Below are 15,772 nucleotides of genomic sequence, written 5' to 3'. Positions count from 1 at the left end.
TGAAAAGGGGGGGGGGGGATGTCCAACTTTACGCTCCAATTCAAATGCATTGATCGGCCAAAAAAAGGGGGTTCCAACCCCCGCCCCCTTGGATCCGCCAATGGTTTTCTGTCCTTCCGTTCAGAAATGTCGGACGTTTACAACGCATAATTTGCATGAAACTTTGGTAAATTGTTCTTATTTATTGAAGTGAGTTCCATTCCATTTTTTATAAATGTTCAATTTCATGTTTTAGGGTTTTATTTATTATAAAAAGGAGGATTTTTCAATTTTCGGACAATAACTTAATAATGCTTTGAGCAGTTTTCTTGAAACTTTGATGAATAGTTTATATTTATTGATATGATTTCGTTTTTTTTTAATAATTTTTGGAGTTTACGTTTCCGAGTTTTTTTGGTTTTATCCATTTAAAAAGAATGATTTTTTACTTTTTGGCCAATTACACAAAACTGCTTTGAGCAGTTTTGCCGTTACTTAGGTGATCTGTTTTATCTATTTACGTTTAAAGCTCCACCTTTTAAAAAAAAAATAAAAAATTTAAGAGTTACCGTTTCCGAATTTTGGGATTTTTTTTGACAAAAAGGCGCACTTGATGAAAAGTAGTCTCGATGCACCAGAGTTATCGTTCTTACAGCCAACAATAACGTTTGGATCCAATTGTTGAGATGTATGTTATATTCATGAGCCTCACCTACGATTTTCAGATTCTTTTTTCTAATACGCGATTGGATGGTAGAAATGTATTTACATGTTGAATAATAAACTCCTCCCTTACTTCAATAACAACATCGTGTATCGTGCTGTTTTATTTTAAAAAGGAGAGTGTTATCTTTTATTTAGATGCATTTATGAATGATTTGTGTTAAAAGCGAGATGAACAAAATATCTTCATTAAATGTGTCAAACTCCTATATTTAATTTGGATATAAAAGAATCCTAATAAGGATTCTATAAGTATTTCTATATAAAATCCTTGGTTAAATATTAATATATATATATTGTTTTTGGTATAAAAGAAGCATGATACATCTCGAACCAATTCTCCACCTCATCAAAAGATGAATGATTGAACCATTTATTTAAAAAAGCACTTTGTAATTTCAGCATATTGGTGGCAACACTCTCGTTTTATTAGTGCGGAAAAAATATATGGGCTGATTATATAGGGTATAACCACAGCAGACTGCATCTGCCGCTCTTAGACAGTCAGTGAAAATTTCTATATACATGTACGCCACTTACGGCCCCTTCATGTATATTGACATACACGCGTTGTGTATTGTAGCAACAAAATCGGGGTTTTAATGGGGTCACGATGGGGGTGGTTCACAAATCACTGATTTGTCAGTATCAATACAATAGCGAATATTGTGTTTATCTTGACAACAACTGATAGTACTTTTACTCCCCTCTTCCATTTCCGAAAGATGATTGATTTGTAACAGTTGTTAGGAAAATAGTTCATGATGCATGCATTTTCCACTAGAGGACGCAAGCTGTATATGCCAAGCAGCTATATATATATTATATACCGATTTAACTTGGGCATGGTTATTATTGGTATCAAAAAAAATGTTTTACCTTTGATTTAGTTATTTTCTTTCTTTCAAATTTCAAGATATGTATACCTTGACATCCACTATTTTCAACTAAATTTTGAATATCGAATAACGAATAGCGAACCTGCTGCTAACTTCACATACATTTTCCATACACATGATAAAAGATAAACATAGGAATGTGATTTTTTGTTATCCCAAGATCTTGAGAAAAATACGTTGTCTTCAGCAACTTGAAAATAAATATAGTTGCAAGTCTAGAGTTTGAAATGTGTATCAGTAAAGGAAAAGGATTTCTAAAGGGTTGTAAAAGCAAGCCAATATTTTGTCTGTGCACGAACAGCTGACTGCATTCAAACTGTAAATAAGGATCACGAAAATATTTTCTCCACATGCGTTTATTTCATGTCGTCAGGTTTTGTATTTTTGGTTTCTTTTAAGTGACTGTAAGCACGTTGTTTGATTTAGTATTGTGTATCATTGTTTTGAATTCGTTTTTTTTATAATATCTATTATACTGATACAGTACATTATGTTTTTTTTTATATTCACATTTACTGTATGTGATCCAAACTCCTTATCCGGTATTTTGATTGGTTATTTCTGAGTCTGAGTGAGAGCCTGTATAGACGCCTGCCTATAGTTGTAAATGGTCTGTTCATCTTTCCATCTTTGGGGCTATTTATGCTGTTTGGTTAATTTCTCACCGATACAAGTGTATACCTCACTTCTCCGTGGATTCATATGAACAGACAACTATCATTTTAAAAAACCTACACTGAACGCATTGCTTAATTATCTACAATATATCTTTGAAATTAGTTCTGTATATCATTAGAGGGTTGTTTGGTATTCAAATGCATCATTAAAGATTCAATAGAAAACCAAAGGATATGGAGTACCAAATCATGATACAAAATCAGAACATGAACAGCAAAATTAAACAAGAAACAAAAGAGCATTTGCATTGCTTTTCTCTGTTTCACTATAGTAAGGTCGTCAACACGACGCAAAACACTCTAACCTTACTGCAAGGTGATATGGTTATATTTGTAAATATATTGTTAACAAAATTTAGGATTTGTGAAATACTAAGGCTTTTCTACCCAAGGCATAGATAACCTAAGCTGGTTAAAAACTTTAAGAACTTTTGGTCCTCAATGCTCTTCAACTTAGTAATTTATTTGGCCTTTTTAACTTTTTTGGATTCGAGCGTCACTGATGAGTCATTCGTAGACGAAACACGCGCCTGGCGTATATACAAAATTTAGTCCTGGTATATATGATGAGTTTTTTGGTATGTTATTATAAAGATTAAAGGTTGTTTGTTTAGCGGCGATACTGTCATATAATAATCAGTACAGTACGTTAGATATCGTAATTTTTTTTAATACAAAACTGATCAGACAAAACTATGTTCTAATAACTCCGAACACATGTAAAATGTTGTTGTCTTGTGGAATTACTACTTGGTGTCAGTCCCTTTCATTGTAAATTCAACTTTTGCTGTACCAATTGTATTAACTGCATAACAGTGGTAATGGCCGTCATTTTCTTTATTATAGTTAGAAATCAACAGAGTGTTGTCGTTCTCCCTTGCAAAATTGGTTGGGAAAGGGTTAGTATGCTGTAAAGAAATTGAAAAAGAATCAACACGCTTTAAGGTCGCTGTTCATATCTAGTAATGCCCCTTCCATTTTATTCGTCAAGGTCAAACTGATGTTTTAGAAACATAACGTCATTTTTCTTCTTCTAAGGTACGACATAAAAAATCAATGTAGGATAAAAAAAACTTAAATCAAATAGTTTGTGGGCGGGGAAGGTGTAAAACTGCTGCAAGTTTTGTTTATCCGACTCTTTACATTTATCCATATTTGTCAATGAAGTTTTTTTTTTATCCATCATTGAACTTTTGATGTTTACACTAAAGATATGATATATTCATATACTTGTATATGAAGTTTGATCAGGATACTATTTCATTCCTATTATATAATTACTGAAGACTATTACAAAAATAATTCAAATATTACGCGTTGGAATTTAAATGTCTGCGGTGGAGCGCATTAACTTGCATCAGGTAAACCCGGTATCTAATTTTCGAAAATTAAAGGATTGACTGTTAAATCGACATTCGGTTATCTTATGGGTCCTTTGCTCCTTTTGACAGATACTCTTGGTATTACCGGATGGTAAAATTCGCAGTCGCGTCCGCTTAGATTAGGATCTTCAATTCCAATGTCCAGTGTAGAGAAAAAAAATTGTGCTGTAAAGCCGAATATTTATCTATATCCGATGCATGTAGCTGTTATTTACCAGAAACAATTGCGATTTCCTGTCAATCATCCCGGTTGACCCCCTTTTGTAGGTTCTTTTTATGTATGTATTATATTCTGGTTTTGATCATGCATGAAATATTTGCATTTGGACGTACGGAAACCAAACAATTAATTCAACCAATCGATATTTTTATCTCTTTTACCTGTTACTTGAACTTCCATGTCATTTTGTCTCTGGTGGATAATTGTAGTATTGTCATAGATATTGACATTTTTGTGTTATCTTATATGTTCAGCACGCCAATACGATCTATCTACTTATAAAAATCGGTTGAACGCCAACCATTTTCTTCAGTAATCTAAGTATATATACCAAGTCAGCACTATAATAGCTGTTCTGTTTATCACTAATGGTTGTTTTTTGTCATTTCAGACTCCCCGATTTTAGATTTGCATAGGAAATCAGTATTTTTGTTATAATTCATTCTAACTGTGCACCTACCAGGAACTCATATCCAATGGTTGGTACCGGATATCCGGTGGCTATACACGTTATCCGAACATCTGTCTGGTACTTTGCTTGGATATTCTGATTGGAGGTTGGATTTACTATAATTGGTTTTGCTACCATTATGTAAAAAAATATGTTTATATGTTTTACAAATAAATATCGATGATTAATTATATGATGTCTACTGGTTGAACTTTGTAAATACAGCTGTTTCTCAAACCACGCCTCTTTTGGGGAGATTTAGAATATTCATAGAAAATTGATTTTGTTTACATACTGGTTCCCAGTTATGATCTCTGTGATCCATCTCACAGACACGTAACTTGGGAATGTTACCAGTAAATATACATGTGCAATTTGTGTATATTGAAATCTCCGGTAACCTTTTTTCGAGGTAGGCCATGGGGTAGTTAAGAAAATTATTGTTAGTTTAAACTGTGAAAATTTCAGGGCATTTGAAAATATGCCGCACAGCCCTATATTTTGACCTCTGAAAAAAAAAATTGTAGTGCATAAGAACCTTTAATTCTAGGATAAGATTTTATTCAAAACTTCATAATAAAAGGTGGTACAGTTTTAGCCGTAAAAGGAGTTTCTATGGAAAATAATATTGTCAATATTTACAGAAATGCAACCTACTGGTAAATACATACAAAAACCTGATACAAACTACATGTATCAAGTCTAGCCATCGTTAACTGTTTATTTTATATTTTTTATAATTTGGATATGCGTTTTGTTATGTAACAAGTCGAATGTAAGAGTTTGAGTCCAATCGATAAACTTGATTTTGACAGATAATGCCCCTTAAATCCTAATTGCTCAAAAAATTCTTACTTGGAATATGTCTGTTACAAAGTTGATTGTTACAGCAGTATAAACCTGTTGATCCTTGACACGCCTATAATTAAAAAAGAAATGCTGTATACGCAGGTTGATACGTGAGAGTGTAGATTAACATAATAGAGTAAAAAGGGAAAAACAAGATAAAAGAGTAAAGGGCAAACTATATAAAGATAAGAGGAAACAAGGCTCCCGATAAAAAAAATAAATAGGGTGCTGAAACATAAAAAAAAAGAAAACTGCAAAGATATAAAAAATATATAAAAGATACAGAATATATAAAAGAAAATTTTCAATCTATCAAGGTGTGATACCACCAAATCATGGTACGTCACATCCGGTTGCATACGAAAGTAGGTATACAAAAATATTCCCTTGAATTTGACCGTTGTAGGTAATTAATCCTACATTTTATTGCAGTAAAACTATTTCTGTGTCATAAACATATGTCTTGGGTATTTCAAAACACCATTATTTTTTATTTGTGATTTCTATAGAAAATTTTGTAATCTTGATGTTACATGGTGACTAAACCTTGTGCACAGATAGAATAAGGGGAGACATTTGATTGGTTAACTTCCAATGATGGTTATTTTCTTATATGCAATAACATGTTATGTGAAACTTTTTCAATAGAAGTGGACAGGATAAAACTTTACTCATGCCAAGTATTTCTTTATTTGAAACAAAGATAAAGTCTGCACAATTTTTTGAAAAGTGCAAATTTAACAAAGACTAATAGGGGAAAATCAATGGTGATATTACACCTCAAGACCAAAATCAAAGTTATTAACTAATACGACGCTCAATTTTTACTTATATATTGGCAACGAAGAATTCACTGTGAGCATTTTTAAAAATCTATATAATGTTTCTACACGAGCAATACTAACCGTGTTGGATGAACAACCCATTTGATATCTCTCCTCATTCAGTAAATTTCTGGTTGTAATGATCGAGCATTGCTAGAAACATCAAAACATTGATAAAATAGAAGAATTAGGATACACAGCCAATTTTGCATAGGTACTATGTCTGAACCAAAAATCTTTAGTACTGGAAATCTACTTTTCATATTCAGTTCTATTTTGTTACTCTTAAAATATTGTAATATTTAGGTACCTGTATTTTACAGTACTTGAAAATTTAAGTACTACATATTTATGGTTACAACGTTACATTTCAAGCATTTTGATAATATGTCTACTTCAAATCTCTTACTTTTATGATTTTTAACCATGGAATATTTTGTTTGCTTTTGGTATTATGTCTGTACCAAAATTTTAAGTACAAATTAAGTACTGTAAAATACAGGTACGTAAATAGTACAATAATTTTAAAGTAAAGAAATAGTACTAAATATCAAAAGTAAATTTTCAGTACTACAGATTATTAGTACAAAAATAGTACCTATGCAAAATTGGCTGTGTAAACATAAACAATGTTTCTTCTGATAAATAAATAATATAATAAAAAAAATATATATATAATATAGTATGCGACAGATTAAAATTAACAATTATAAAAATCAGGCTTCTTACGTTTTTTATGTAAATGGTATTGTCAGTAACTGTAAATTAGTACATATCGGCTAGGATTCAACAGCTGGTTTAATAAATCAAAAGCATCTGATCTTTTCCACACAATTTTACCCAATACTTGATCGATAAAAAGTAGAGAAGATGTAAAATCTACAATCATCGATAAAAGACGAATACAATTCACCTATCGCCCATATTGGGTTATGCTCCGCCCATTTATGCTAATTAGCTATTACCTGGTCCTGTCCACACAATGTTATCCTGTGACACTGAGTTGGTTGTACTAAACTATAAGGACACGAGAAACAAAGAACGTGTCCTGCCTTTGGAGCAAACGCTGCAAAAAAAAAAAAGCGCTACAATTTGCAATGTTAATTTCACAGCAACGTAATATTTACATGTATATAACAACCTTAATGAGTCATGTATGCGTTTTAAAGAACATCGATAATCTTAACAACTTGACCTCTAAAAACTCTGTTATAAATCGGTATAAATTATACCTGTAAGTATTTTTATTGTTTTACTCTCAGTTAATTCAAAAATAAGATGTGATTTGATTGCTAATGAGACATGTCGCCTCCTGTGATAAATTGACGTAGATACACAAATTGTGGATGTGAGAATACTATTAACTGGTTTTTTTTCAAAAATCAAACTTCTAAAAACATCAATAATTATACGAAATGATTATTTGATGTTCTGACCTAGTCTGAAGTTTTTGATTCCGTGTTCTGTGCCGCCTCATTTTTTCTGTAAAAAGACCATGGGGTATTCTCACGTGCTCCTGAAGGATAAGTAGATCCTGCTCCACGTGTGGCAATTCAAAACAAATGGAAATACAATATAAAATTACTATGCAGATACAAATTACAAACGTCTGCATTCTTGCAGCATTGTGACTGTTAGAGGTTTAGCTAGTTATTAAACCAGGTTTACTCCATTATTTTCTACTTAAGCAAATACATGTACCAAGTCAGGAATATGACAGTAATTTTCCATTCGTTTGATGAGTTTGAACTTTCGATTTTACCTTTTGATAAGGGACTTTTGATTATTTTGGAGTTATGTAAGTTTCCTTCAAAAATTTGTCTAGTGAGATATTTGATAGGTAGTTTGCGTATAAGACAACTTACCTTCTGAACTACATAGCTGATCCAAATTACACATGTCTGTATTGTTACAGCATCTCGTACATATGTTAACATCGCCTACAGACCTACCAGGATTTGCCTTACATTGCTGTAAATAGAAGATGACTGTTGAGACATCGTATTTTTCAATATAAATTATATTATTATAAACCTAAAATAAAAATTAATACTTATGACTTTGATAAGACAATATGACAGAAATACGTATGACATATTTTTCACTGGATTGTTAGCAAAGTAAAATTATTCGGTTGAGTAATGGTCTTCATGGAATTAAACCGCTCTATCGAAATTTGCTAAAACTTTAAAGAATGTTGTGGTAATAGTGTAGGTTAAGTACACCAAAGCCAAAGGACTTGGCCATTGAAAGACTTTTTTTTAATTATAATTGAATCCATAAAAATACAACTAAACGCCATTTTGAACAAAAAAGTAAAATTCGAAGAAGAAAAAAAAACTAAATGAAGGTTTTTATCATTCCCAAACACGGCTTGCTTGGGTGTATTCTCCAAACAGCAAATTCGAGTTTGTGTTTATCCTGGGATATCTTTATGAACATCTTTTACAGTGTATTGTCAATATGTTCCAGTCATAAACATGCATTGAATATTTGCCTCTGGGTGATTATCAACTAACAGTCAATCGATCTGTCTAACCTCTCTGTGTGATCAAGTTTTTTCTAGGAAATTTTTCAAGATATGATCGGATTACACTTCCAGGACACCAGGGTAGTTTGGATTCGTGTATTTAAGTCTAAGGTGACATAGGGTTGTTAATTTCTGAGTCATTGGTCTCTTGTGGGGAGTTGTCTTATTGACATTTGTATCTTATCTTCTTATTTTAATATTTTGTTTTCTATATATGAATTTTTACGGACTTTGCGGATTTTTTTATGACGCCCATTTCTATGAGAGCTATAAAGTATATTTTACAAAAAATGTGGTAAACGCATTCGGAAAACAAATTTGATAACAACAAAGGCCGAGTTATACAACTTACATCATGGTCCCGACAGCCTACATTAAATAAGGTAATGCCATCATATGTAATGAACCTCTGTGTGTAGCATGACTGAAATAAACGAAAATGACAAGATTACAATTTAATCAATCAAATGTTATCAAGAAATAAAAATAAAATCAAGATAAAAATTCGAAATTTGTATGCTGTATTCCTCTGTTGAAGAAAATAATAAGAAAATAAAATAAGACAATGCCATTGCATAGTGCTCGAGGCTGGGCCGATACTTTTGCAGGTAGACTTATAGTCCCCAAGGGCAACAAATTCGATACTGGCATGAACATACAAATGTCAATACTTTCTGATAAAAATTGTAAATAATGTTAGCTTAAAAATCTGATCCTTTGTCCGGATATGTCTGTTCTGACGTTTTTAAGTAAAGACTGTAGAAAATGCAACCAAAACCTTATTTGTCTGACTTGATATCTACATCTTCCAAGACTTATCACTACCTATTTTGAGACACAAAATATAGTGCATTGATCATAATACATGTACATTCTATCCATCATGTCCATGAACATTTCTTTTTCTTTTGAACGGTTCTTCTAACATTTCTATTTAATTTGAATTTTCAAATATTTTAGCCTCATGCATCACTGCAGAGACAAGAATTGTCTAAATGCGCCTCTAGGATATACACGTATGTAACGTTAATGTTGAATATGGGAGATTTAAAATTATTGAGATGACCCTTGGTTAATGGTATACGTAGTCTTTTTATTAGTTTTGTTTGTGCTGTATATCATTTACTCATCGTTGTTGCTTTTCTCGTTTGTGTGTTTTACATTTGTTGGGGCCTTTATAATTGAATATGCGGTATTGGTTTTGATAAATTTTGAAGGCTGTACATTGACATTTAGTAACTTCTGCGTCATTTGTGTCATTTGTAATCATACTTCATTGTCTCATTCTAAACTAATTTGTCCTCTGTGCATGTTTTATCACATTTATATCGTACACGTTAAATTGAGAAAACAGTTCATGGCTTTTATTGCGATAATTGGTCATAGAAATTGTTGCTGTTAATTATCTGGCGTACTAAATTATAATCCTGATACCCTTGCTAACTACTCTCAGTTCTTTATGCAACAGTGTACTGCTCTTGACCTCGATAATCAAAGCGTGAATAGTATTGAAAGCTAGCGAAGCATCATTCGTTAATTTTTCAATATTTGGGTATGATTAAAAAAATATTACATACTAGTAATCTAAAATTGAGAACGGAGAGAGGGAATGTGTCAAAAAGACAACAACCCGATCAAAATGAAGAAAACAGCCCAAAGACTACAAATGGATCTTCAAAATACTGTTGATTCATTTTTATTCGTGGTATACCAATTTTCGTGGGTTTCGTGGGTCACAGCGAACCACGAATTTAAGAATTCAATGAAGAATAATCCCGAGAAATGTGTATGGAGTCGGATGTTTATTTCCGGTTATGTTATGCAGTTCTAGTGTATAGTGTTGACTAGGGATAAACATTGTAACATAACACGTGTTTTTTTTTATTGAAAGAAGATACAAGTATTTTGATTCAATCTATAATAAATATATCGAATATCAGTGATAATTTACTTTTTAAAATTGATTAAAACTATTCATTGAAAATAACTGCAAGTTGTTAATTACCGTGTCATAGTTTGGTTTACCACTGATTAAAACTCAATAGGATTAAGTACGGCGATATTGCCCGAAGGTAATATTGTTTATGACAGCAACATTTTTTTTCACACCTTATACTTCTATCACTGTTTATTATATCGTGATTAGGGGAATGAGCTTTCAATCATAAAGTTTTAAATGCCTTATAGAATTCAGACAAGAATTTATAAATTGTAAAACAAACAAATACTTAGTTGTCTCTGTCCATTATTGTAATCGAAGTTATCAATGAACACTTGAACCAAGAATGACCAAATGAGGATTTCGACATTTCAAAACTTTTTCAATAAATTCCTTCCTTCTTTCTTTGTTTTGTTTTATTATTGATCAAACAAAGGAGGTTATATGATCTGCTAAATCAAAAAGAAATCCACGAATTACGCATCTATTTTTTTTTGTTGTAAACAGCGATGCACGAATTTAGGTATACCACGAAACGTTTTTTTTTCTCTATCCACGAAAATTGATGCTCACAAAAATAAATGAATCCTGAGTAGCAAGAAAATCCGATACTCGGAGACATACTCCAGCTGGCCCTTATCTAATTTATGGACATGTTTATCACAAATTGATGTCACACTAAATTTCGAAACATATAAATGAACCAATTTAAATTTGGTTTACATGAAGTATTTATGCCTACCTCAACAAATGCTAAACATAAAGTATTTATGCCTACCTCAACAAATGCTAAACATGAAGTATTTATGCCTACCTGAAGAAATGCTTAACATGAAGTATTTATGCCTACCTGAAGAAATGCTTAACATGAAGTTTTAATGTCTAACTCAACAAATTCTTAACATAAAGTGTGTATGCCTACCTCAACAAATGCCTAAAATAAAGTATTTATGCCTACCTCAACAAATGCTTATGCCTACCTCATGAGTTCCACATTCCACAACATCAGTACAATCTAAAGGCTGGGGTACTGCTTTACAGTTCAAACAAAGTTGTCCTGCGTCTATATAACATACACAGTAATTATCAAGTACTAGTAAATCAGTTTTATGGAATAAAAATATTTGTATGATGGTTTTAAACGGGTGCCATATGTGGAGCAGAATCTGCCTACTTTTCCGGAGCACCTAATATCACCCTTAGTTTTTGAGGGGTTCGTGTTGTGTAGTCTTTAGTTTTCTATGTTGTGTCATGTGTACTATTATTTGTATGTTTGTATTTTATTTTTTTCAATCTATGAGTTTGATTGTCCTTCTTGTATCTTTAAGAATCAATTTATTACAAAAGATAAGAAACTATTTACCTATGCATATACGTATTATCTATTTTAATGCTTATATTCTGCAATTATTGTTGCAATATATTGGGAAGTTGTTATGAAAGTGGAATAGATAAACTCAATAAATTATTAAAGAAATCATCTATGGTTATAGAAGAAGCTGACACAATGACATCATCTAGTTTATTGTTAAACAGTTCACACTGGTTAAATGTGAAGAAACGCATTCAATGCCAAAAGGCAATACTTGTATTTAAATCATTAAATGGTATAGTTTCTAACTATTTACCAGAACATTTTCCTTTTACTGGTAATCAAAACTATAACTTACGTTCAGCTGATGAAAAACTATTAAATCTTCCAAAACCAAAAACATTTTTTTTAAAGAAAACATTTACATATTCAGGTTCTCAAATATAAAACAGTTAATTTACCAAATGAAATAAAAATGAGTAATACACTTATATCTTTTAAAACAAAAAGTTACAAATTTTTATCAATTGTGCAAATAAATATGCTTTTTCATTATGTTTTAGATACCATTGTACATTGTGTATAATATATCATTATAACAATGTATAATGCTGTATGTACTTATACGTGCACCAGACGTACAGAAAAGTTTGACAAAGTCGTTATACATAAGTCGCACGCCAGAGGACTGCTCAGTAATCGTTAACCGCGAGTTCCATAAGTTTGAAGTAAGTCGAAATGCTAAGGTACACGCTTGGTGAACGTTATAAGTCAAGGAAATCCAGCTAAAGCATTTGTCTGGCGTATATCTGTACGCACCAGAGCATTGAAAACACTACACATAAGTTTGAAACACGTTTAGGGCACGTTGTATACGCTCCAAAAACGGTCGATTTTAACTCAAACATATGCTGGTGTGTTTGTAACAAACACTCGATAAAAAATGTCCCAGATACGTTCAGAACGCGTTTGAAATACGTTCAAGAGACTTTTTTTTACCTTCATAGCATGCATTCCATCTACGTTAATAGACAAACGCCAGGCCTACTCAAACATACATTACTTGAACGCCCGATAAACGCGTAGGTACGTTTCTCGTACGCCCAATACACATTTAAAGCTCGTTGTGCACACGATACAGATATGATTGACAGGTTGAATTCATCCAAAATTACTAGCGTATTTGCAGCGTACATGATTTGTTTTTACCACGAATGGAGTACGTCTGAGATATACGCTGATGTTTGACGCCGGTATAAGACTCACAGGTCAAACAATTTAAAAGGCCAAACAATTATAACTTGAATTGAACTTGAACTTGAATAGCATTTAGGTAAAAAAAATCCAAAAGTTGTGCCAGATACGGCTTAGGATATTTATGTCTCGGATAAGAAAGTCCTTAGTATTCGGAAAAAATTCTTACTTTTGCAAACATTTTATTTATAAAATATGACCATATAATTAATTTTCATGTCAACATATAAGTGCTGTCTACTGGGCTGGTGATACCCGCGGTGAAGAAACGTCCACCAACACTGGCATCGACTTAAAGCCGGACAAACAAAAATGTAGTGATAATTGTCTCCAACATCGACATTCTGAAATTCAGAACACTTTCTTTCACTTCTGTCAATATTGTACTGCCAGCTTTATGTTGAACGCTTTAGAGTTTACCTAGAATGCATTTGATTTATTAAAGACAAATTTATACGTACTAACTGTTGTAATCACCACCAAGAAAAACTGTAAGAGGAATGTAAATTGTACAATATTACATTATAGTTGTTTTATTTGTGTTTACTATATATCAAACTAATGACAATGAGTAAAGTCGGTCTTTTTAAAAAACTTTATGTGTCTTCCATGAGTAAATATTGTTTATATTATGTTTTATATTGTTCATTTTACAAAATAATCCGTTGAAATGTCACATTTATACAGTTATGATTCGGAAGATAAAATGAGTCATTATTTGGCATTTGAAAAATTACAAAGACTAATTGCCTCTCACGAAATATATAGGAATTAAAACCCTCTTACAGAGGCTACTTCTACAGTTTTGCGATAAATACCATGAGTTTAAAGCATACATGCAAATATCATGAATTTGTATGTAAGGCAGAACTTTAAACTATGAATAATGATATATGTCCGAACAATGTCTCAGGAACATCGAAGTTATGTCATTTGGTAGTTTATGATACTTAAACTATATAAATAAAAGGGTCAAACTGGTGGCCTTATCATTCCTTCATTCTCCATTAATCGTAAATGTATTAATCGAACATATTTTTCAACTTCGTACTCAATTTGGCCTTTTAAACATATTTCGATTCGAGCGTCATCGATGAGTCTTTTGTAGGCGAAACGCGCGTCTGGCGTAATATAAAATTTCAGTCCTGGTATCTATGATAATATAAAAAAAAAAGTTTATTAGTAGCTTATGTTCTCCGTTGTAGTTCTGCTGCACTGGTGTTGATAACCTTTATCTAGTAAATACAGATTTTCAATTCCTTTATACATAGCATTGTATGATTATTGATAAAGGGATTATAATTAACAGATAGATCTTTCTACTCAAAAGACGTAAGCGGATATTGAAAGCTAAAAAGTAAAAAAAAAAACAAACTTAATATTAGCATGAAATTAAACAAAATGGAAATCCTACCTGTATGATATCGAAAATCATTTCTTATAAATACTTGTGTATAGAACGTCCTATCAAAGGTCACTGATCTAACACAGAATTCAATCACATACGTGTTTCAACTTCATACTTTATTTGCCCTTTTCAAATATTTTTTATTCGAGCGTCACGAATGAGTCAACTGTAGACGAAACGCGCGTCTGGCGTAAAAATAAAATTTCAATCCTGGAACCTATGATGAATTAATTTTAAAAACATTAAAGATATATTCAAACTTATGAGTCAGAACAAATAAACGATGCCATGTAATGGCAAAAACGAAAAATAACGAAAAGACAAACAGAAGTACGCAAAAACATTTAATAGAGTTGTCTCATTGGCACTCATACCACATTTTTTGATATTTAAAGAGTCAACAACTTTAAACCTACCAAAATCAGTGGTGATCTCAGGTACTCTGGAAAATATAAAAGTAAAATCACAAAAATACTGAATTCCAAGGAAAATTCAATCAGTAAAATCCTTATCAAGTGACAAAATCAAATGACAAAACATATGAAACGAATGAACCATAACTGGCATATTCCTGACTTGCTATAGGCATTTTCAAATGTAAAAAAATGGTGGATTGAACATAGTTTTATAGTGTTAAATCTCTCACTTGTATGACAGTCGCATAAAATTCCGTTATATTTTCAACGATGCGTGAACAAAACAGACACAATAAATATGAGTACAACAGTCATCACTGTGTTACAATCTCAAAACAAACAATCATTTACAAAAAAGTAATAGAGTATCTTTCAAAAAATTAAAAACAAATCCTGCTCAATAGGTGACGTTCATCAATTCTCAATATGAGCTATATGCATTTTATTGTTAGGAGAAATTAAACCAAAAGAAATACTGAACACCATTGAAAATTCGTAATGGCAAATCCTTTATCAAAACACAAACCAAAAGCTCAGGCAAATCGTACGAATGAAAAACAACTGTCATATAACTGAACTTGTACAGGCATTTCTTTATGTCAAATATTTTAGTTTAAACCCTGTTTTATAGCTAGCCTCACCATAGACAGATGTAAATAGAAACAGCAGTATACATTTGATAATGTACTAAACAGCAGAAAGTATGTTCCGGAAGAAAAGATATCCCTTACAAAACTTGTTTGACTTTGGAGCAACATAAACTTTTCAAAAAACGATAAAAACAAGTTTTAAACTAATAGCTTGTAGCGTTCACCTAATAATCATTGCATATTTTGAATTGAATAAATAAACTTAGCGGAATGTATTTTTTAGATTTAAACATAAGATTAAATCTTCTTTTGTTGTTGT

The 15,772-nt window shown here is 31.8% G+C and overlaps 1 protein-coding gene across 1 annotated transcript in view; it reads right to left on the bottom strand.

Annotated features, from left to right (window-relative positions):
* Nucleotides 1-6,954: 6,954 nt before the first annotated feature.
* Nucleotides 6,955-15,772, bottom strand: part of LOC134717804 (uncharacterized) — a 28,065-nt gene continuing 19,247 nt past the window's right edge. The window contains exons 8-12 of the mRNA XM_063580297.1: nt 14,864-14,889; nt 11,454-11,536; nt 8,887-8,958; nt 7,870-7,975; nt 6,955-7,070 (exon numbers count right to left, since the gene is read on the bottom strand). Of these exons, the coding sequence (XP_063436367.1) occupies nt 6,955-7,070; nt 7,870-7,975; nt 8,887-8,958; nt 11,454-11,536; nt 14,864-14,889 (403 nt within the window). The remainder of the gene's footprint in view (nt 7,071-7,869; nt 7,976-8,886; nt 8,959-11,453; nt 11,537-14,863; nt 14,890-15,772) is intronic.

Source organism: Mytilus trossulus, chromosome 5, assembly GCF_036588685.1.
Source record: "Mytilus trossulus isolate FHL-02 chromosome 5, PNRI_Mtr1.1.1.hap1, whole genome shotgun sequence".
NCBI lineage: Eukaryota > Metazoa > Mollusca > Bivalvia > Mytilida > Mytilidae > Mytilus > Mytilus trossulus.
The sequence above is the reverse complement of the archived record's forward strand: the minus strand, read 5'-3'. Positions and strand labels throughout refer to the sequence as shown.